This window comes from Haliaeetus albicilla, chromosome 14 (assembly GCF_947461875.1).
Source record: "Haliaeetus albicilla chromosome 14, bHalAlb1.1, whole genome shotgun sequence".
Classification (NCBI taxonomy): Eukaryota; Metazoa; Chordata; class Aves; order Accipitriformes; family Accipitridae; genus Haliaeetus; species Haliaeetus albicilla.
Window position 1 is genome coordinate 27,538,125 of NC_091496.1, and position 24,841 is coordinate 27,562,965.

General features: G+C 40.2%; 2 protein-coding genes across 3 annotated transcripts in view; both read right to left on the bottom strand.

The window, feature by feature from the left end:
• ST7 (suppression of tumorigenicity 7) overlaps positions 1–2,768 on the bottom strand; it is a 155,820-nt gene extending 153,052 nt beyond the window's left edge. Inside the window, exon 1 of one of the 2 annotated variants that reach the window (XR_011327796.1) lies at positions 2,526–2,768. Coding sequence is in view for 1 of the 2 variants with exons in the window: in XM_069802081.1 (XP_069658182.1) it covers positions 2,526–2,676 (151 nt within the window). In the remaining variant the exon portion in view is untranslated. The remainder of the gene's footprint in view (positions 1–2,525) is intronic. The other variant, XM_069802081.1, reaches the window with a different exon arrangement.
• A 12,792-nt stretch (positions 2,769–15,560) lies between these two features.
• CAPZA2 (capping actin protein of muscle Z-line subunit alpha 2) overlaps positions 15,561–24,841 on the bottom strand; it is a 34,342-nt gene continuing 25,061 nt past the window's right edge. Inside the window, exons 8-10 of the mRNA XM_069802086.1 lie at positions 22,760–22,831; positions 20,111–20,173; positions 15,561–19,198 (exon numbers count right to left, since the gene is read on the bottom strand). Coding sequence (XP_069658187.1) covers positions 19,058–19,198; positions 20,111–20,173; positions 22,760–22,831 — 276 coding nt within the window. The 3' untranslated portion in view covers positions 15,561–19,057. The remainder of the gene's footprint in view (positions 19,199–20,110; positions 20,174–22,759; positions 22,832–24,841) is intronic.

The window sequence follows — 24,841 nt, forward strand, 5'->3', positions numbered from 1 at the left end:
CACTTCCTTTTAAAAATACTGACATCAGGCATGGAAAAACAAAATCACACAGCAGTACGAAGCACCAGTCCCTCTGGTAGGTACTCTCCCTTACATGCCACACTAATCCTTCGTATCACTGTGCACCAGCCCACTGAGGACTCGGGTTAAGGTGTCTGATCTAAATATCTAAAACCTTTTTAATTCACTACTTCGTGAGGTGCCAATCACACCCGCGGAACTGCATTTCTCTTACCAGCTGTCAAAGCCTGCGCCTGGCGGTTCTGAAAACCAGTTTGTTTGACCTCAACTCACCAACAGAACCAGCTTGTTCTGGGAAAATGCCCGGTCATTGTTTCTAATCACCTTATTATTTCTTTACGTCACGCAGAAGGTTTATTAGCAATGTTTACGCTTCTGTTTTCACATCACTGAGATAGATATATTTGATTGGTATCACATCTGGAGCCAGCTGCTGTGGTACTTTATGAGCAACCTTAAACCAATGACAGTATCCTATTGTGATCGACTGGGGGGGGAATCCACAATAAATCCGATTGGTTTTAATCCATTCAAAAAAGCTTTGAAAAACAAAACAAAACAAAACAACCTCATATTATTGTCAGTGCTGATTTTTTAATAAACCCCATTTAGGAACAGATGATGCATAAAGGCCATATTGTGCCTATTGTTCTCCCCTGGTAACTAATTTTCATCAGGCACTTTGGGACTTACTGGTAATTTCTTCAGTCTTTTTAACCCCCTCGGTGCTTAAAACACACAGCTGTGAAAATCTCTCCCTTTTACAGATTTCATACCGTCATTTTACTTGCATTTTGGGACATTTCAACAAAAACCAAGATGACTCAGCTGAAGATGGCTGGAGTAACATTTCAAATGAGAAAGTGCATCACGAATTAGTTCTTTCAAACTCAGGAAGAAACCTGAGGAGATTGATTAGGTCTCAGATGGTTGCCTGCAATTTTTTTCCAGTATTGAAAATGATAATATCAAGCATTCTGACATTTTTGCTTGACAGCCATGGCCTGCAATGTTTATCTGGGACATATACATGACATAAATTATTAAGAATCAAGCAACAAGAATTACATCCTGTTCTAATCAGCGTGCAGCAATGACAAAAGAAACAGGACACTTGTTCAAAGACATACTGAGAAAATTTGACCAAAATAGTATTTAAAAATCATTTTTAATTGTGTTTACACTTAAAGTGAAAATTGCGGTATGCTGAATCTTTTTTTTTTTTAAATTCCTCTTTGATGCCAGATTTGCCAAAGGCTTATCAAGTGAGAACAGGCCAGAAAGAGGGGTGAAAAGCACTCAGATAACATTCAGCTTTCCCAGCAGCAGGGATGCCGCAAGGGTTACATCTCGTCTGCCTCCAAAACAAACAGTCTTCTCCAGTGTGGGGGGAAAAAAAGTAAATGATCACAGTAGATAGGAAGGAAAAATAAGCAGTTTCAAGATAAAGACATAACTGCCCAATTCAGACTGGCTGACACCACGTAAGTTACTGCTGATTCAGTATAGAAGTGGCATAATACCTTAGTGAGTCTTAACAGTTAAAGCAAAGTCCATTGCAACAGTGATAATCTTCCAGCAAACTTTTATGCTCATTATTTACTACCATGCAGAAGAATAAGCCGATATCTAATTTTTATCAGAAACATAATAAAAGCCTTAATCCTGTTAAAAAAATGCTTGAGTATAATATAAATTGTACAGGAAGAGGTATTAATTCCACTCTGTACACTCCCCGAATACAAGCACACTCCCCATAATAACCAAGGTCCTTTTATACCCTTCAGAGAAACTCAGAATTTTCCACAAATACAGTCTTCCTTTCAAATCCCTCAAACCCGCATATGCCACCTGCTCCTAAGAAAGATCCCAGAGAGAACGAACTGCCCCGCAACTGAAGATGGGTCTGTATTTACTTAGTCTATATCCAAGATAAGTCTGTTAGGGAAATTAATTGAGACCAGGCGCACAGGAGATGTAAACTACTTGTGGCTGCTCCTGACTTCGGCTTGTGAATTGAACGAGCTGCACATTTTTTTGCTCAAGCCCCTGGAATTCTCAGTTATTCTCGAAAGTACAGGAAAAAAAAGCATGACATCGTGGGGCTAAAACGGCAGTTTCCCTCTTCACCCCGCAAAACCAGTCTCAACAGCTTAAGCCGCTACTTGAAAAACCAAACGTGTCATAATTTTTATTTTTTTCCTGAGTAAAAAAGAAAAAAAAAAAAATCAGACTGCCGACTCCTTTAGCGAAAAGCCCAGCGTGAAACACAACTCCAGAAAGTCGCAACCTCTGCCGAGCTTCAGCCTGAAATCATCTTGAACTTTTCCCAGCATAAACTGGGGAGAGGGAGAAGCTCCTCCAGTGCCAGGTCCCCCCACCGGGCAGACCCCTCGTCCCCTTCCCACGGGGGGCGGCGGAGCCGCCCCCCGTGGGAAGGGGACGAGGGGTCTGCCCGGGGAGAGGAGCACCAGGGGGACACACACACGATGACGGCACCCTACCTGTGGTTAAATTATCATTAATCTTCAACGGCACCCTTAAGATGTAGACCAGGAAAAGCATGATGAAGAACCACAGCGTCCAGAGATAAGTCCAGGACCAGACGATGCAAGATTTCAGCTGTTCCAAAAAACCCGTCCCAGCTTCAGCCATGTTTTTTTGGAGGAGAGGGGAAGGAAAAAAAAAAAAAAAAAAAAAATACACAACCCTGCTCTCTGCTGCCACAAGCTCCCAGCGTGTGTTTGCGGGATGATTCACACCCCCCCCCGGCTCGGTTCTCCCCGGCTCCCCCCACTGCACCGGCTCGGTCCCCCGTCCCGCTCCTCCTTTTGGAGCCCCAAAAAAGCCGCTCGGCGGTCCCCAAACCCGGGGAGGAGCTGGGGAGGACGGGGGGGGAACGGCGGGGACCTGCCCCCAGCCGGGCTCGCCCCCCCCCCCCCCGCCCGCATGATGAAACGCGGGGAAACACCGAGAGGGCTGGGGGGGGGAGGAAAAAAAAAGACAAAAAACCCACCTCCTTTCACGGCTTTGAACAAGAATTTCAGGCGGTGTTTTCACCACGCAACGGGATTTTTAAGCCTAAAAAGGGCTCGCGCAGGATTTTTTATTTTTTAATTTTTTTTTTTTTTTTTTTTTTTCCCCAGTTTACTCGCCTAAGCAGCTCGCTAGGATAATACCACGGGCGTAAAGCCACGAATTTTTGTGCATGTGTATTTCTGCGGACAATGCCCAGCAGAGTCCTGAAGTGTAAAACTTCCCCCCCCTCCCCGGAAGATACTACATGGCCCAAGAAATACACGTGTCTCATTAAAATAGCATCAATAAAGCATAATCTTCATAAAAATCTACTTTTGTGAAATACATTTTTCTTCTCCCATGACTTTCTCGATGAGGTGTTTCTTTGTGAAACAGGATTTGTCAACAGAATGTGACCAAAAATTCAGAGGTCAGTTCACATAACCGATCCCTGCTTTTTTGGATGTTACACAGGTTCACGTAGACACACACCGAATATTGCAATTTGTTTGGCTCTCTCTCCTGCGTTTCCACAACCTGTATCGAGGGGGATAATACTTCCCAGCATTTTAAGAAACAGGTAGTATTTCCTGAGCAGTACCAAAAGGACAAAAAATCCAGGAGAATTTTCCCAACTGGTAATAGCCACTCTGTCCTGGGATTTTCTAGTCTGCCAATGAAAAAGTCACCGTGGAGAAAAACATAGCAGCTTTCCCAGAATGTTTACAACACCTAAAGACATTAAACTAAAATAAATCTGTAGTTGTACCAACCGATACCTTCTCACGGTAGCAAAGGCACCACGTTTGTTCTTCCAGATTATACTACGGGACTTGAAGCTGGATGGGCAACACTGGCTGTGTCTGGAGCATTCGGTGGTGACAGGATCTTCTGATTAAGGGTGCAAGACTGGCAGAAGTTTTTCCTGCTAATAAATCACACAACTTTTAAAATTAGAAGATACAGATTAACTACAAAAAGGTCATTTATAGTTTCATTACATACCAAAGAAAACCACATTTCAAATATTTCGGCTTCCCCTTCCAGTTATAAAGGCAAGAAATACTTAACACATAAGTCATGTCTGAAAAAAGTCAAAATTATTCCATCGTGCAGTTATTTATAAATCAAAATACTCACCTCATGTTCCCTTATGTATTAGTAAAAAATGCAAAACACTAAGCAATTGTTCCATTTTCATAAAGTTTCCTCTACATATTTTAATTTTCAGAATATTATTGCTCGTATTATAAAACTAACTGGGATCAATTCCTTTTATGTATGAAAGACAGAGGTGGTTTATGGGAGTTTTTAATTTTTTTTTTTTATAAACAACTTTTCATTCTATTAAGCTGTCCTTTATTGAAAGACAGCAGTGGACTGTGTTGGTTTCTTCAGCTGTGCTTTCTTTGTAGCCCCTGTATTACTAGAAGATCAAAATGCTGTGAACTGTGCCCGTTTAAAGCACAGTTATTAATTTTACGCCTGTCTTCCTTTAAGCACCACTGTTTCTTCTTCCCCTGGAATTCCAGCAGTTATTAATATTTTTCAGTAATTGTATGCATTTCACTCCTGGATCTCCAATGTTTTTACAGTGAGCATAAAGTATTTAAAAACCAAGCTGCCAGTGGAGTCCAGCTCTTCAGGCTCCCGGTAGCACACTCCAATGGATTTCCCATCAGGTGCTACACACAAAAGTTAAGAAGAGAAAGAAAAAGTAAAAGAAAAAGAAAAGGGAAAAGAAAAAGAAAAAAGAAAAAGAGAAAGAAAAAGGAAAAAAAAAAAGAAAAATGAGAAAAAGGAGAAGAAAAAGAAAAAGTATGTGTCCAAACCCAAATGTTTGCATGAGGTGAAGAGCAATTACCCATTACGATATCTTGACTCATGACTAGCTTGGTGCACTCATATGACAAATTACATTCCTGTTGTCCCTGTTAAAGAAGCACCTAAGCTGACATTCAAGACAAGTTCACAGTTCAGGCTCTGTTTAACACAAATTATCTCTCCTCTTTCAATTCTGTTCCAAAGGAGTGCCAAGTATTAATGCAAAGCCTTAAAACATGCATTTGCTAAGTCAAGACATAACAGAATACAGCTGAAGTGATCATTGGACAAAAATTATTTTGAAAAGAGTCTTTTACCTTTCTGTTAAGATTTTCCACTCAATTATCTCACTCATTTAAGTGTTTTCTCACACAACCCCGCAGGTACCCCAGTTCCTACCTCAAAATAATACCTGTAAGTGCGAACACTACTAATTTGTTTGCCATAAACCGAGTCCAGGGTCCCTAGTTTCTCATACGACTGTTGATGACTTTGCTAAATGAAATCAGGAAGTAGAAGCGATGACAGTTACTAAATATGAGGTACAGTGAAATTACTGTTTTTTTCCAGAAGAAATGCATGCTCTTGAACTTGGGTCCTGGCAAGTAAGAAAGAATAGATGGCACCACTATGCAGCAAAAGTCTAGCTTGAATATTCTGCCCGCCCGATATTTTTATGGGTCCAGATCTAAAGTACTGGGGTTTTTAATGTTGGTTTGGGGTTTTTTTTTTTAAATAAACCTTAAAATATCTTCCGTCTGAACATTTCAGAGATCAATAACTTTTTCTAGGCCCACAATGTACAATCCCCTTGGAGCCCAGCTATAAAATAGGATTGCATCAGGTTTCTTGGCAGCCGAGAGATGGCCAGGCACGTTTGTCGAGGACGTTCAGAAAGGGCATGAACAAGACCCACATCGGGTCCAGACAACTGTGAGCGCTGGGCAGCGTTGTCAGCTTGGTTCAACGGAGCCAGACATCCCCCTGCCCTTCAGCTGATGCCTGGTTAGCAATTGAATCCAGCTAAGCAGCGTTATGCCCAACACCTTTTAATCTAGGTACATATTAAACAACAATATATATATGCATGCATGCATATATCTATATGTCTGTCTATAATACACATAAATACATATGCATATAGTACACCTATTAAACACATCAGATGCATCATAAACAATATCAGGGATGAACTGGAGATGGCAGTCTAAACTGAAATCAGTGATGGTGAAAGACAGCGTGCCAATGTGAGTGAAAGCACTGGAGGAGAGTTCATGGGATCCCATCCCAGCACTTTTCAGACATACCAATGTCTGAATAAAAGGGCTTAAAAACACATACGAAAATCTGTTTTCAGCTAAAGCACATGGTCCTTAGTCACAGTCTGGAGAACTGAAAATACGCTAAGAAAAACTGAAATAAAAATTCATGCTTAATTTACAATTTAATCAATGTATTTTCATTAAAACAAAGATACTTCAAAAGTATGCAACTACAGACTTCTGAACAGTGTGCCCAGGCTGAAGTTTCTGTTCCCCATCTAGAAAGTGAGATAGTACGGTAATATAGCAATAGCCTTCAACTTAAAGGAAGACAGTAATATTTAAAAATATGCCACGATTACTAATGAGGAAAAGTCAAATAAGCATTCACATGCCTTGAGTACCACTAGTCAAGAAGCTTAAAAAAATTGCCTTCCTTATTACTTCCAAGGCAGTATGAAGGTGGGAACACGGGGATAAAGCTCTGCCTGTTTGATCAGTTCAGAAAGCATGGGAGCTGAGTTTGAGGGAGCTGCATCTTCAGATTCCCAGAGACCTGCTTAAACCGAAGAAGGATGGAGGAAAAAAATGAGAAGGCAAACTCCCCTAACCCACGGGGCTGTCCATGGCCATGGGGACTCTGCCAGAAAACAGAGTGACGTAGAACACGTCTGGGCTGTTGTAAGGGAGGAAGGAAAGACTGCCTGAAAGTCGTTTTAAGATCTTTACTGACAAGAAAGTCAACCAACAAGCTGCCTTAACTGCAAGAGAAGTCACAAAAACTGAGTTAGAACTGGCTCAGTTAAGAATCAGATGTCAATGCAAAGACAGGGCAAAGAAAAGTGTTACCAAATAGTTGGTGCAAATCAGAGCACTGTTTCAGTATTCTCAGGTAGTGTTCAAAATAAATCTTAACCAGAAAAAAAAAAGGAAACCCCAAAACAAACATTAAAAAAAATCCCCAAACAACCCCAGACCTGCTTTCTTCTTTTGCTTTTTTGCCTAACAAATGACTTTTCTCCCTAAAAAATTGAATTTTTAAAAGGGAATTCCACCCTGACCATCAGCACACTTAGGTGTCAGTGCGGGGCAGAGGGGCCCATCCCAAACACGCACATTTGCTAAAGCATACTGAATTTTTTTTTTTTAAATCTATGGAAATTTCCCCCAGTTACACTTATATATTTTTATGAAGTAGGTGGACACACACATTCATTGAGGCATTTTATGATGATCCTTTATAAAAATCAGGTGGTGGACCAAGACACGTCAGTACAAGACAGTACATGCTTAGGATTCATCAGGGACTCATGCGAGCCGCGAGGTTGGCCCCTGGTCAAAAAAGAGCTCTGGGCAAGTCAGAGTCTGACATCTGTATCCACACATGTTCTGTACGTCACGGGAGGCAAACGAGGCTGTGGGAGAAGTGGGGAGGCAGAGACGGATGGCGAAAAGCCCGGAGGGAACCAGCGCTGGTTTCTCCGTCCCCTGTTTAGGTTGAGGAAAAGGACAAGAGCTCAGCTCCCCACATCCATGCCTCGGACTGAAGCCAAACAGAAACTCTGCTTTTTTTTTTTAAGGAGAGGCATTTGTGGGTGCAGGAGATGTCTAGTATCTTGTCCTTTTTTTTCTTAAGAAAAAAGATGTTGAGAGTGGTCTTTAATTTGCTGAGCGTTGATACTATATTTAATAAACCTTTTTAAGAGAGAAAAAGGTCTCGACTCCTCTCCTTGGAAATCTGCAATTAGCAGAGCATAGTTCATTTTTCCCCTATCATTTGTCAGCATGGCATCTTTACCAGCTACATATCAGTAGAAACACAGAAATCCACTGACAGTTACATTTTACTTAATCTCCAGAAATTCAGATGAGGAAATCGAGCAGTTACAGTGCTGGGTCACGTACAGATAATTATTGCTGCACCGCTCTGGCTGTAGGCAGATGGGGATGGAGCAAGCAGCACATCCTCTGCCATGGAAGCAGGTAGCATCCAAATGGCACACAATTTCCTTATATCACAGCTAGATCCGGCTCCGGAGCCAAATCTTTTAAACCCTTGCAAAATCAAGTACCAAAATATCCTTTTGCCTCGCCTGACGCAATTCTTTCCTCCTTGGCCTGCTTGTCTCGCCTTTTCACATCCAACCAGTACATCGTTGCTGAGAAAACCTCTCCCTGCAGACTGTGGAGCCCCATCTTCTTTCCCTCTCCACAGATGAAGGTCTCCATGAGCTCTTGTCTTTAAATTCGTGCTACAGAACAATTGCCTGTCTTACATGTCAGCTTCATCATACCCTGCTTTCTTCCCTCCTTTGCTGCTTTTCAGTCCGTTTTGCTTGATCTATATTCTTGCTGGTTCACGGCACTCTCTCTTCTGCACCCGGCAGTCGGTCTTCACATCCAAACTCCGCTGTGACAGCATCCTTTCATTCAGTCCATCCTGCCTCCTCTTTTAGTAATGATGCAATCACTATCCCAAATTACAGTTACCTCACTATATTTAGGTTGTAATATTGTGGAAAAAGGAGGAACATATTTTGCTGATGTCTAGCTAGAAAATGTACCCCAGAATCTCTGCCTAAACAGAAAGCCTTGTTGATAACCCTGATGTAGTCCATTAAGAGTTCTGGAAAGGAAAAACCACGATGGCCATTTCTTGAGTAAAAGTGGCCTGGCTGCAAAAGTGACATTTCAGAGCAAGCCTGGCCTGAAATTAAGCTAATCCACACTCTAAATGCTCATGAAGCAGCAGAATAACCCCACGGGCAATGTTCCTCCCTTCCGAGGGGGCTGGGGAACGCAGCCCTCGTCTGTAAAACATTTCTTGTTTGTTCAGTTGGCAGGAGCTGACAGACCCTGCAGCCTGGCTCAGCCCTGCGTGGGCAGGTGATGGGTCCAGGAAAGAGAGGATGAAGCTTGTCGCTGGTACAGGCACCTGGGTCGCCCATCCTCCTGAAACAAAGTTCAGCGTTAATTGTTGGTGCCAACTTCATGCCTTACGTTGAAGTGGGATGCTCACATTTGTTACCTGAACCATGTTTCAAGAAGAAATTTCATAGATTTCCAGTGGGCCTTCCTCCCCCTCTTAGTATTAATCTGAATAGCTCATTAATGTTAATCTCAATAGTTCATATCTCTTTTCTTCTACACTATTCAAATTGTGCTCTTCAGCCAAACTCAGACCTAGGTGAATTCTACATTATAGATATGCTCTTATATAACATTTTTGTATTTCTGCCTCCTCCTGATCGTGAAGAACACAGAAGAGTAAGGCGATGGAGTCCCATCTGGTCTGAGAAGATTCTCTTCCTTCTCACACCTGCTAGTGTTGGTAAGCCCAAAGTAAAATTACTTTACCCGTCATAAGCTAGCTTATATCCTACTTATTATCTCTTATCATACAGCTCTGAATTTACTGCACAGCCGAGCAAAACCAGGCAGCCTTAGCCGAGACTGTTGTACACGCAGGGGCGAGGTGGGTGCCTGCAGCCCCAAGAAACACGGTGCATTTCTCACATACCCCGCCGGCTTGTTGAGAACAAGGCGTGTTTGTACTCAAGCGCCAGCTGATACCCGCGCTCCCGTTATTCAGTACATATCCCTGGCCCCATTTACTACCTATTATTGAAATCCTGCTATAGATACAGTATTATTCATTCCCTGATGGCTTCTTTCATGACACTTGCCACTATAGTACCAAGTACATCACGTGAACTTCTTCCATAATCTCTTTTCCAGACAGAAAGCTGTGATGGAGAAGGAATAACACTAAATATAGTCACTAATATGGGATCTTGTGCATTGCTGAATACTCATGACATCATACTTGCTGAACTCCAGCCTGACATCAGTTTGAAACAGCAAGTGCGTCTGCAAATCTGGGCTTCTCTGGGCTTGCACGCCCCAAGGTGAGAAACACGAGCAGACCCATAACAAAGGAGGATTTTAAGGAGCATCAGATGGAAACAAAACTCTCCTAAATCCCAGCAGCTGCTGCTGTGTGGGAAAGGGTGAGCAGAGTGCTGCAGCGGCTGGGAGGAGGCACCAAGGTCAGGGCAGCAGGCTCAGCTCTGGCACCAAACCGCTCTGCAATGGCTCTGAATACATAAACGGAGCACAGTAGTACTTACACCGGAGCTTTATACCGGTACAGACTCGTGAGACGTCAGTATCTCTATAAAGCTCTTTCTCTCAGACTCGTTCTCCTTGCCGAACGGCGACCACGCAAGGGCGGCTTGCGCTGCCCTCCCTCCTGTGATAGGCACGACAGAGGTGACTTGCCCAGCATCAGGGGTGCTCTGCGCGCCCGTCAGAGTTCAGTTCCTTCCCTTCTCAATATACCCTGCCCTTTCCACACGCTGTCCCTTAGAAACAGGACTTGTTTTATTCCTGCTTCTGCTATTTAGCCATTTTCAGAAAGGAAGGGAAGACTTTCTTCTGTTACTCCATTGCTTTTACTAGGGATATTTGGGTATTTTTCTTGCCTTCCCAGCCCCCAGAAAATTAGCTGTTAGGCCTTCGCCATCCTGAGATACAGACTGTTCCCAAAGCCTTTATCTTTTCTATTTTTATCTTCTGTGCTCAGGACATTTTAAATCCTTAGGAACCCCTCTCCTACAGGCTAGCCCGTCTGCTCTGGCTAATTAGTTTTAATGGCATACCTTCCCCTCTGCTGCTCCAGCAGGAATTCTTCTGTCCCATCTGGGTTCCAGACAAACACATCCGATGAATCCTCATTTACATTTGACTCCAGCATCGGCTCACTTCACTTTCTGTTTAGAGACAATCAGCGCAGCTAAAGAAGCCAGCTCGTCTTCATCCTGCTGACTGAATCAGTTGCTCTGCAGGGCAGCAGGGAAGAAGGACAAGACGAAAACCCTCGTGGGTAAGCAGGGAGCTTCACCTATACACTTCCATTCGTTCCCCTCAGCATTTCCTAGTCTTGCTGGCAGGCACAAATAGCCATACTGAAGGGTTTTTTCTTTATGATTTCATCAACAGACCACGAGAGGTTCTGAGCAAAGGACGTAGTAATGGTTGCTGCTCCCATGTTTTCATCTTCTGTGGTGATCTCCACCACCAAAGACGGCCACGTGAAAGTAGCAAACCCATCATCATCTGCAGTGAAAATCCACTGTTATCTATAACCTTGGAACCCCTTTCACTGGGTCCATTACTTTGTTGGTAACTTTGGTTTTTCCTAGAACAATAATGCTTGATTGTGGGATTGCCAAGGTTGCATCTGCTACCACCCTGTTTCTCAACCTTGTCATCACCTGTGTTTTGACACCAGGCACTGGGTTACCACACTGTGTCAGCAGCTACAATTTGGGTAGCAACTTTACTATGTCTGGAAGGGTCTTATCAGGAGGGTGAAGTATCAGGTAGCTGGGTTTATTCTTTGGGAAATTACATACTGGCACTCTCTACCTTTTTCATTTACATTCAGGTAGAGTAACTCTGGTCACACCAACTGCTGGTAGGACTGCAAGGCCCACAGTATCCAGCTGAAAGAGCTACGGAGAGGTAGACAAGTTGTTAAATGGAAGATGATGGCTCACTAAGTTTAGTAATGAGCTGGGACAGGACACATACTCATTACTGACTTTAGCAGATTCTTTTGCACCCAGAGAATCAGCTATGTAGCAGCGTCTGCCTTTGCCTTGCAGCAAAGCCCTGGCACAGGAGCAGCACTTCAGTTCTTCATGAGCATATGGCATTTACTTTCTTAGCAGCATCTCTCAGGGTCTAGTCTTCTGCAGTTGAGCTGGCTCCTGGCATCTGTGACAGCTAAAGGACTCTTCATACTCACAACGTACCTACAGGAACTTTAAATAGGCTCTTGAATAAGACAGGTATTTCTGATACTCTGTGAGAAGTTCTGGCTAGCTTGGTGGGAGATACTACCTGTCCCCACACACAGAACTGTTAGGACACATGGAAAATGCTTGCATGGACGTTACACCAGCTTCCATCCAGTCTTCACTGGTGCACGGCGGGAAAGGTGAGATGCACTTCAGTGCTTCTGAAAACAGGACCAAGTTCTCCTCCCGGACCGCTAGCTTAGGCTGCCTTGTCAACTCTGACTGATCATTGATTCCTTTTCCTTCACAGAAAAAAGGTAGGGGAAAAAAAAAAAAGCATATTATGTCCTCCCTAGCAGAAGAGAGGGTGGCGCATTTCACCTCCTCAGTTTTGACTGACACCAATGCCTACAAGGTACTGCTGAACAAACTGCCTGCTGTTGGCAGAAATATCCCAGATAACAAGGATCCAGCTCATCACCCTGGATGAGTCTACAGCAGCACTTGACTCTTCATTCCAGGATGCTCTTAGCTCAAAATCCATTTGCTGGCTGGTCCACATCATTAGGATACGGAAAAGTCTCATTTTTGTACACTCCCAGTGCCTCCTTTGTCAATAGAGAAGGATAACATCAAGCACACATACCTATCAGTGGTTGGGTGGGTTTTTTTCCCCCTCCTTAACTTAGCATGGGCTTTAAAATTATAACAGAAATCTAATTACTGATGAAGACAATACTGGAGAATATTATAGCATTCAAGGCAAGATTCTAGCAAAAGGAAATCCAAGTACTCTGTTGATATCAAGATAGCCTGCAATATCACACGGACCGAAACAAACAATATGCAGAGAAAAACAAGTTTCTCAAAATGAACAGAAACCAAAAAGCAGGATGTGGAGAAATGACTTGAAGTATCAAATTTCATGTAGAAATTAGAGTTGCTGGATTCAGTCTTTAGCCTAAAAGCTACACAGTCTGGAGACACTCTTCAAATACATAAAATGTGTTGCAAAGAAAATGGGAACAAGCTGTTCTGTATGCCCACAGCTAAGATAAAAAGAGGTTAAGATCCAGCAAGGAAGATTTAACTTTTTCTGGTATCTACCTTAATACTACTAATACCAAAGCCCTAAAAGAACTTGGAGAGGAAGGATAATCTTTAACATTAACAATTTCTTTCAGAGCAGACAAGTCTCTGTCCTGCCACATACAGGCAAGATGCAGCTGATCCTGCCACCCTGTCAAATAAAAAGCAAGATGAGCTTTTGCTTTCCATTCAAGGATGTCAAGATTTTTAACACCACTATTATTCAGAAATCTTCCAGTCCAGTATCTGAACTTTGGAGTCTTTAACCACCACTGGTTTTTGGCCAATCACGTTTTGCTACCTCATGTTCCTATTTTTACAATGAAGTGAAAGACTTGCAAAGCTTACCAGTTTTACAGCACCTGAAAGCTGGTTTAACAATGCAGCATCACGCAAAAGGAAAGGAAGCAAGCGGATTTTTCTTTCTGCTACTTAGTTTAAAACTGCTAGTGGCTCTTGAAAGCTCAGATTTCTGCTCCAGTTGCTTGTGCAGCTATTAACCTTAAGTGTCACGGCAAAAAAAGTCTGCTCGCCTTTTGAATATTGATTTATTTTGTAATTAACTTACTCCTTTTCCAAACCTCTTCCCCTAATTACCAAATTATGTGGAAGTTATTACTGCACAGTTAGACCAACAGGCAGGAGAAAGAGGTGCTAGGTCACCATACAAATGGCAGGTTATTAACAAAAGGGCCACAGAGGCACTTGGGGCAGCATCCTCAGGAGTTTCACTGGGTTAAGACAGACTCTGCTGGGACGGGAGGAGCAGCTCCAGCAATACTGGAAGCACGCCGTTGCCGTTTGCCAGGCACAGGCTCAGGAACAGCACGTGTACCCAGGCAGGCGGGCGGCAGAGGCTGTAGCTCCCAGGCAGCGCGTACCCAAGACTTCTGTCGTGAGCGCTCTGCCAGCCTCCAGCAGACCTGCGCTCCTGGAACGTGACTTTGACTTAACCGACCCCTTCCTCAGGGCTGCAGCATCGGGCTCCCGCTCTCCAGGCCGAACAGGACGCTTGGTGGAGTCGAAACACATGGCACCTTTCTTCTTTGAGGACAATCCTAACAGATCACATTCTCGTACCTCTTCTAATCTGACTGACACATCCTGCGTCGTAACTGGATGTACTGCCTTACCTGGGAAAAGGCAGCGTGACGGCATCCCAAACCCCAGGGCCAGTATTTGGGCCCCTTGCGGCACGATTGGCCCTTCTGGCACCTCCACAGCACAGCAAGAACTTGAGCATTTCTGCCTTTGGGCACCTAACTTTTAGTACCCAGCTTCTGCAACAGATGCCCAGTTTGAGACAATACATACCACCATCCAGTACCCAAGAAAGCCAGCACACTGGGCAGGGAGGCAGCTCAAGCAGGCGGAAGGAAAATGGAAGGAAAACATTTTAAAGCCACTGCAGCCCAAGAGAGAGAAAGGTAAGTCGTTTTTCCTGCACTCAAAAGCTTCTAGCTGTGATTTTTCAGTTAGGTTCATAAACACTTTATTTGCAAAAGAGGAGGTTGCCTGGTTTTCTTTCAGCCAATTATAAGAACATTTGCTCTAGGAAGATTATTGAGTCCCTTCTTCACCTCATGGGACTAAAACTCCCTTCTCTACATCTGAGGAAAGCAGCCTAGGTTCCAGATGTACCACAGGAGGTAACTTTTGCCTTAGCAGGCTGTTACACCGTAATTGGCAACCCCCCCGAGGACATTTTTACTTGCTAAGAAAAAGATTGTGAGCTTGTTTTTCTGAACTCTTCCTCACAACGCTGCTTGTCTTGCATTCGTAGTGTTGTGCCAAAGCTGTAGCTCAGCCTTCTCCATTCTCTCCTAAGTAATTCCTGAAATCACCCTGAAGGGCAACTCAAACTTTGAATTGCACACTGGGAAACTACTTAAAGGAAGTACTCTCAATTCTTTCACTGATGCCTACAGTAGCTGTACTCAGTATACACTTGACATTGAAAGATATTAAGCACATTTAAATACAAAACTGAGTATTTACTACAAGTCATTATTAGCATGTGGTGGCGTCCCCCCAAACCAATCAACCAAATACTACTTTAGCAGGCACGTTTACAACCCTGTAAGCTGGAAGTTGTTTCAGATCTGAAATTATTTCAAACTACAGCTAGCCAGGCAAAAGTCCCTACATGCGCCTCTTGATTTATGAGGAATAAACCAAACAGACTTGCCCCTGCAAAACTATTGATTTGCAAGGAAAAGAGTCTAAACATGTTTACAGAATATATCCTTTAAGGCAACGATTACTGCTCTTATCCTCTCTTGTGATGAGCACGTGGATAATATCATGCTGAGCAATACCTGTTACAGGTAAGCCATAGTAGCAGAGGAAAATATTGCCAATAAGCAAACGTACCAAGTATTAAGCATTCAATTTCACAGAAGGAATAAAGTACATATTCACAGTTCCTTTCCTTTAGCTGTGGAAAAAAATCGATTTTGTTTAAATCTGATGCAAATTTTCCCCTTTCCAAAAAAAAAAAGTTCAGAGTTGACACTGTCACACAAAAATTGACACTTCAAGGTTATGAACAAACTAATTTTAATCTAAACCTAGTTTACAGTTCCATCAGAGGAAGAACAGTTTCAGTCTTTCCAGTAAATGAATGCGACAGAAGCTATGCCCATGTCAGCAAGTAATTCAATACGATAGGGGTGAATCCATAGCATCAAACAGTTGGTGTTCAACATCTATACCTACAGTATGTACAGTGTGGAAATCTGAAGGCCAGGTTTAGTCTGATCCTCCAGACAACCTCAACGCATCGGTGGTTTCAAGCTGCCTGAAGGGAACCACTGCTGTGGACTCACATCACCATTAGGAGCTGGAGGGCATCTGCTGCACACCCAGCACAAACCCCAGTTCCCAGGTCAGAGTTCTCCAAAAGAAAGTGAACTCAAGAGCACCAGAACCGCTTTGTCAGCCAAACCAGCATGTGGCAAGCGGGGATGAGAGAGGGATTTACTCCCAAGCTGCACAGACTACATCACTGCCATAGATGCAGCTAGAGTCATCCCCTAAAGATAACACATCTATTAGGCTGTTCAGTCTCACACAAAACTTTTAACCCTGGGCTGAATGATCATTTACTAATGAACTGCGTTGCAGTGTTCCCAACTGAACCAGCCAGCAGAATTGTTATCAGCATGTAGAGCATAAGAAGCAGTAGTAATGTAAGCAAAATTGCAATGATTTTGAAGTTTCATTCTACCTGCAGTATGAATTTTAAGGCAGACTTACAAAAAAGGGGCTTCTCAGGAGAACCTGGAAGCAGAATTGCCACTCCTTTTGCAGATGTTCAGAAAGAACAATTCCTTACTTGCAGAAGTTAAAAATTCCTTCGTATAAAGGGGCACTAAGATGCATAAGATGTAACACACTTCATAAATGCAAGCATTTTACAACTCCATGTTACAAGCCATAATATCTAGTACATCAACATTCCACAATACAAAGCTTGTCTTTATATTTAAAAATAGAATAGAAACAAATAGTAATTCACATTAAGACAATCGCCACAGCAAAATTTCTCTGAGAAAGTGCTTTACCTACACAAAATACCCTAAAGCCTACCAAGCAAGCTCTAAAGTTCTCCAATTTAAAAGGGGTAGAAACAAAACCATGCAAGTGACATCCAAAATTTTGAGAGAAATCAAGAACTCCAAATGTGCCATGTGCCTCAGCTGACACTCAGGTTGGCTTCATCTAGGGAGTCATTACCTCTAAATATGATACAGCATACCACTTTGAAAAAGTAACAGAATAGTTGATTTACTTATAAATTGCTTTATTGAAGCTATAACTTAATAAATTTGATGTTCAAGGTGTAAAATTCTCACAGACTAAAAAATTAAACACAACAGAAAAAAATATAAGTAATACAAATCTACTTATGTCACCCCACTGGTAGACTTGAACCTGTAAGATGCTATTCTTTGAAGATAAGGAATTAAGACTATCAGAGGACTGAATAAACAGAGAGGGAAACACAGTAATAGAATACTTCACAGTAAAATACCTCTTTATTAGGAATATATTTAAAACTAGCTTTTTATTTCAGGTAAGAAAAATAGCATTCTGACTTTTAGCCAATGCTGATTCCGGTCATATGCAATATTCTAACAGCTAGAAAAGTTATTTGCACCATTGTTGCCCATTAACAGTTCTCCTAACTGTCCATTCACTGCCTTTTATTTTTAGCTTGTTCTTAAATATGTTGAAGAAATTCTTCAAACAAGGTTTGTATTGAGATCTTAGTTAAGACTGACAGACTGACTTGACAGTGACTCAGCATCTGTTATTAGCTCATATACAGCTTTTATAAGCCACCTTTTAAAGAACAACATGGTTCAATAGCTGATCTACAAAGACAATTAAGAGGGCAATTCTCCAGGAAGACTGTGGTAGAACAAATCCCACTCTTCTACTATACAGTTTAGTACTGTAAAGTAGCAGCAATTTCAAGAACTTCAGTTAATTCTATACCCCTTTATAAGAGAGCACTGAAGAACAGAATATAGGGGTATTGCTTCTACAATTGAAACAGTAAACTACTTTGTGTGTACATTTTTATACTCAGTACGAGTCTAGACTCTTTCTCTTGCTATGCTGTAACTTAAGAGTTTAAGGTAATTAATTGGATCATGCTGTAAAAGATATAAAACCTTTGTGTAAGCTTTACTGCTTTAGGAGTGTGCATAAAAACCTGCCTTCTATAAAAAAAGCTGTTTAATTTTCCATCATAAGCATATAATTAGGTAGCATATTTTAAAACAGGTTTTCATCAAATTAAAAAATGAAATTATGCATTTCACAGAAGTGTTATACAGCATTTGTAATGAAGTCTGAGTTTTTAGATACCTAATGTCCATTTTCAATACGAGATATATCAGACAGGGAAAGTATGCTTCAGACAAGTGTATAATTTTTGGTCTTGTAATTTCTTCCATCCTCTGTAGCCAATACGAAGCTAAAAGATACCTGTTTTAAGTAGACTTCCATATGTAGATGTTTCTTAAATGCAGATGGAAACAAGGGATGATGACACTACAACAATCTCCAAATAGACTGGGAACAGCCAATAGGCCACAAGTTTGTGGCTGTTTTAAGCAGTATTTTAAAAATATATAGAAACACCAAAAATAGGCTATATCAGGAAGCAATCTGATACTCAAATAAATAGAAAATTTGCATTTTAATGTCACATTGAATTTTAGTACATTTCAATCCAAGAAAAAAAATAAACTGACAGACATAGTAATGAGTACAGGATTATATATATTACAATATGCCTTGTTATAATACATTTGTGGCTTTATGATAAAAAAACCTCAAGGGCAGATGGAGTTTGAGTTCATTTAAGTAACTGTCAGGAACAAAGCATTAAATGCATTTCTGGAATAAGTACTTTTATTTAATTTCAAAATCTTAAAACAGCATTAGACCTTGGCCTTTTCTTTTAGAAAAAAAAATTTAGTTATCACAGAGCTAGCTAAATAAGTGTTCTAAAAGGTTTAAACGATATAGAAAATGCTTTTCCCAATTTTACATACAATGAAAGGATAGATGATTTCAAAAACAGCACCTATGGCTAACTCCATGTTGACCTTGACCTAGAAATGCACGTTACTGATCTCCACAAGGAATCCAGCAAATTTTGGAAGTTGTCCATTTGACATGACAGCAAGAGAAAGGGTTATCATATGCAAAAATATTTTCCAAACTGTTCTTAACATGTAATTGAAAACTAAAGGCATGGTCTCTTCATTATAAAAAAATAAAGGTACAACAGAAACTCTAAAGGAAGATATTCAGCTATACTGAAGTTGCAACCCTCTGAAAAGAAAGAAAAAGGAAAAAAGTCAATTAGCTAAGCTTTGTGCTCTAACCAAACTACTTACAGTGATTTTCAATGGCAAAAGCCCATGCTGACTGGGTGATTTGACAGTTCCAAATACTTTTTGTAATAATTTTTATTTGTATACAAGGACTCTAAAATGATCCAGTCATGCAACGTTCACTTTAAGCATTCTGCATCTCTTTTCCAATCTTATAGCTAAGGATCTTGTTCCAGTCAATCTTGGTGCGGGTTACTGGCAATTGTCGACGTAAGGCCTTGAAAGTAGTGTCCGACATAGTCTGATAGTTCTCACTGATAGCAGTCTGTTAAACACAAAGTCACACAAAACAAAGACACATGAAGAACAGAACTAGGATGTTATATAAAAAGTTAAATGATTGAGTAGTCTCTTACCTCTTCAACAGGCTTAATAAAAATACGCTAAATTAATATTTTATGAAGGAAAGCTGTTAGATCTAGATTGAAACTATGTGAAGAAAATCAGCGAGACAGATGCATTAAACCTGGCCATAGCCTAGGTGTTTCAGCAAACCACAGTGTGGTTAATCAGCAGCATGAATAAAGTGCTGATCGGAGTTAGCTTGTACATTGTTAATTTCGGACACCAAAGTCTTCCACTGTCTTTTTCTGTGGGGATGGTAGAGTCAGTCCACAACATCGTATGAACTTGGATATAAAGCATGATACATACTTAGTAAATTTATATTAAAGAGCACTTCTTTTTTTTTTTAAAAATGACAGAACACGGTGTCTGAAATTTACCTTATGTTCAAGACCTAAATGAACGTGAATACAATTCTGCAGAGGATATCTAGAACAGTTATAGTTTTCTAACTTTAAAATGACTAATTGAAATGGATAATCCTTATAGTCATATTTAGCAAAGCTGTCTAACAGAGTAGCGTCTGAACAGAATCTGCAAAAAAATTCCACTTAAAGAATGTGCTAATACTAAAGGAGATCAGAATTGCTGATATTTGATCACTCTAGGGACTTTTCTGCTTTCAAAAAAATGACTTCTAATGTAACAGTAAGTCAGTGAGTGCAAGCATCAGAAGGTATGGAAAGGGAGGATACAGTTAATAGCAGCATGTAATCTATTTATATTTGTATGGAACTGCATTATCTTAATATCAAAAGCTTGCTAATTATAGAATACTAGCTTTGGCTAAATATACATGCGAGTAAGGATATAGCATTTGTTTCCAACATACCTGATACTCATTTTCTGCAGCCTCTACGATTTTTATAAATTCCTTTGCTGTCTGGGCTTCATTCTAGAAAAAAAAAAAGCATGTGAATTAGGTCTGCTGTACAGCATGATTCTAAGACCAGTTGGATTATGTTTTTTCCTATAGTTATGAGCAATGTCAAGTAGACTCCATGAGAACACATGACCATTTAGTGGCTCAACCAAAACTGAACAAAACATTCATCCAAAACACATACGCCACATTATTTTTTAATATAAAAATAATATAATAATAAAAACAGTCGAACTGCAAAAGCATTAAGATTACCATGGAGCTCGTTAAAATATCTGGATTTAAAATTCCATGGTATTATAAAAAGACATATGGAACAGAACAGCATTTGGAAATATGACAATGCACACATACAGGTCTCTAAAAACATGAAAAGTATGGATATTAACATTCTTAATGTTAAACTTCCAGTACAAATTCAGGAAAACTTAACACCAGCTAACCCAGAAGTATGCAGAATACAACCAAAGAACCAAAACAAATTTGTTCACCTCTAAACATTCTGAATCTGGAGACTAAGCCGAGGCAAACACTAGACTGGTCTTCCAAAAACATCCCCAAGTACATTTTGCAGAAGTGAGGGTGCAACACACCACAACTTCCAAATTTCATCATGACTGATAAACAGTTTGTTGGCTTTGGGCCTCATCCTTAAAGTATGCAAGTGTGTGTTTGTTTTAAAAATAAAAAATGACCCATCAGTCAATCTGGAGACATATTAGCTGAAATGCTTGAAAGAAGTGTCAAGAAGGAAGTGAGGGTTCATGAATTTTGAAACTTCCAACCTGGTGTTGGAAACACTCCTAAGCGTGCTTTTGCAGAAGTTCTTGAAAGTTAGGAGTGTTCTTGCCTCACGTGATCCCTCGTTCCTACAAAGGCAAAGACTGGGAGAAAGCTATGGCAGTTTCAACTACCACTGGTTCAAACTTTCAGTGAAACTGCATCTAGCAGCTGTGAAAGCACTCCTGGACACCACAGAAAGAGATGAAGGAGGAGGTAGAGACCAAGTAGAACAAATGAAAGGGTTTTGACTTTTCAGTGAACTGAGGCAATGATTTCAAAGGCTCTGCTAATGAAAGGAAGAATTCAGGGGTATGAGGTGTTATCTGGCTCAGAGAGAAATTAGGGATAAGAAAGTAACCTTCACCAAAATTATTCATAGCTCTAGCAACAAGAGAACTCTTCAGTCATTTATTTCAGTAGTGCCCATTGACGGTACAAAACTGCTTCTCTGCCAAACAACAAAAAATGACGAGTCATTGGGGCTCCTTTTAATCTACCTGCCATTTCTTCTGTGTGAAATGAGAACTTGTACAGCCTCTGCCCTCTATGAAGCTCAAAGCCAAGGCTAAAAATTGGTAATCAGCAGCATACTTGCTTTTGTTCTAGCAGGAGGTAGGAAAGTTACGTAAAAGATGTTTTCCTACTCATTGGTCTTCTGCCGCTTTCCTAAATTGTACAACAGGATTAAGTTTCTTCCCAACAGAAAGTGAAGCAAAAGCTATTGAAAGGAGAACTTGTTCCAAATAATCTTCCATGAAGCAACTCTTAGGTGAATGAAAGATTAAACAGATCCCTTTGCTTAGGGGGTCAAAAGTAATTTTCTATCTACAGCTCCAGAAGCGTTATCAGTTGGCACCACACTCTCCCATTCTTTATGGTGCTATTGCAACTGAAAAGCCAACAAGCCTTGCTTTATATTAACAAACAATGTTCTTTATTGAGGAATTGAGCTTTTGAGCCAAATTGGTCACTACTAGTCATTATCATTAAAATACTTCTACTGTTCACTTTCACAATTTCCCTTTGCCAGTTTAACCTCACTGGCTTAAGTTTTATTAAAGAACACTCCAATGGAAAATCTTACTGTTTATAAACACAATCTCCAGTAGGCAAAAGGAGCATTATTTAAAAAGTAGTAGTTGTTCGCGCTCCAACATTACCAACTCTTAAAGGATACATCTGGTACTATTTCCAAACAATTTTTATTCCTACTGTCTGCTCCTCATTACTATAAAGATCCACTTGGAAAGAAGTTGAAAAAAACCAATGCTTTAAATATAAAGTGTGTTATGCTTCTCAAGCTGAAGCATCTCTGAAAGGGCTTTTTGTACAGAAAAGCAAGAGGCTGACAGCACCAGTTACAGACAGGGAGGAAATGAAGGAAGAATACCCATTACTGCTTCTCAACTGGTAGCATTTGTTTACTATTTTTAGCATACTGGTCTTCTCCCAGTGAGCAAAGGAGACAATCTCCTAGAGGTTGTACTACTTAAGCGGGTTATTATAACTCAAACCTCCTTCATATTCAAAAATTAATTCTATAGGTCACTCTACAGATCAAAGTTTAAATACTACATAAGTGCAGAAAGACTGACAGCAGCTAATTAAATCAAAGTTAATTTATCTTATATAAGCCACACTTAGGTAAAAGTAGTAAATACTACATACAAAGTATTTATAAATTAGAACATTAATTCCCATTCATGCAGAAGAGCAAACTAGCCTCCAAATTTCAGAGCTTTTTTTAAGCTTGCTTCTTTTTAAATTAAAAAAGTCACTTTTATATACACACTAAGGTCTTTAAAGTTCACTTACAGACACTGTTAGAGAATCTTGTATGTCTTTATGGCTCACCAGCTGAACATTACCATCTTCATAATAGTGAACCTACAGAAAATTAAACAAAGAACCTCATATTAAATGTTACAGGCCAATGACACACAGGAAAATCAAAGTATTGTAGCATTTACCAGAAGAACAAACCCATACAAATCAAACAAAAATACACATAAAATGTTACAGAACCACAAAAACAAATAGGAAAACTAAAATGTTGTAGAATTTAAATATTTTTGAGGGGGAATAGGAAAGATGCTATTCTGGAAACATTTTTGTGTTGATGTGCCTTAAGTAGTATTTCATGCACAGAAGTTTAGGTTTTGATTAACATCATGAAGACAACAACGTACTATTTATGTGACCTTACTAGAAGCTTGGGAAATGGTGAAGATATATTTAAAATGAGAATAGTTTTGGCAAGGCTTCAGGATACTGTGAAGTTGTTTTTCTGCTTTACCCAAACTGTTTTCTAGGGACAGCACAACATTAAGCTTCCCTTTCTAGATCCGCCTGGTTTTGATATTTTCCTCTATTAGATATGGCTCATAAGAAAAGCTGGTATTTATCTAGACAAAGGAGCTCTTTGAGTCAAAGTTTGCCAAGGTTAGATAGCAAAGCAGAATGAAATCTATTTACTGTTGAAATGTTGTATCTACAGAACAGCTTCCTTGATTATTTTACAGGAGGAGACGACCAGTAAAACTCTACTCAAGCTAACTTCAGTACTTTTAAATTCAGTTGGGAAGGATCTGAAAACATTCAGTTTCTAATACAACTGTTGGAAAACTTAAAAAATAGGAAGCATATATAAAGTTACAGATAATCATTCATAATAACTGATACAGAAGAGTTATGCAGCTCACTGACATTTAAACAGGTATCTTTAAAGTTTTTTTTACAATTTTGATAAAGTCAACGTAGCTGATGTTACAAGGAATTGAAACATTTGTGCCTTTACCCTATTAGGCAAGATAACATTTAAATTTAGAGATTAATGCACGATACTATATTTCATATACATTATGATCATGTGTGCAAGAGACCCTCAATTTTATAAAAAACAGAGAAAACATGACACAGAGTAAGACAGCTATAATACCTAAGCAAAAGAAAGGTTTCCTATATGAGAGAAAAAACATTATTTCCTGTGATTCATCTTACATTATTATTTTGATTATTGTCAAATACTTGTTTTTTCAACAAAAGGTGTTATCCTAACCATAAAATAAGCTTCTTTTCAAATCAAATATTACTGGGTGAAACTTCTGCCAGCCTTTTTCAATCCAGTTCCTAAAAGATGAGAAGTGCTTACTCAGTGCAAAATTCTGAGACCTCCCAATGAAACAGCAGAACCCAGAGAAGTATAAATCTCCCACTTCTCCATCATAATCCACTGCAGAGGGCCCAAACCTCCCCTGTGCTGAGGCCGACATCAGCACCAACGTCTTATCTGTCTCACATTCTTGGCAAACACTCACGCCTAAAAACTTAACAGGGATGAAGAGTCAAATCTAATTCTGAGATGTGTTATATCTTAAACAAAATATGAGAAGTAACTGTTCTGTACTATACCTCACTGCTGACATCCTTCTAGAATGCTAGGTCTGGGTTCAGAAGACTACAAGAAGGATGATGTTTATGAACAGAACCTCTTGGAAAGGTTAACTAAGGAGGGATGAGAATAACAAATTATCTAAGAGATAAAATTAGTAACCAGTACACTTATCAGTTGTTTTCCATGCACAGTTGGAGCATGTCAAGCACCACAGGGACTTAGTTTTAATAAAAGGCTCTGCTGTTGCAGTCTTCCCCTTACATACAATTAAAAGAAAATTAAACAATGGAAGGGATTAAGACAGTTGAGAATCTCCTATATTAGAATTTATTAATAGAATTAAAAAAAAAAAAATTGTGCAAGTGACCTTAAAAATACTTAAGACACCTGAAGATAGCAGGTGATGCTGGTATTTCCCCCAACTTATTCATAAAAGGTCTTATCAGAAACAGGGCAATGGCTGTATTGCTGTCAAAGATTCTGCAAATAACACTGAAATTTCA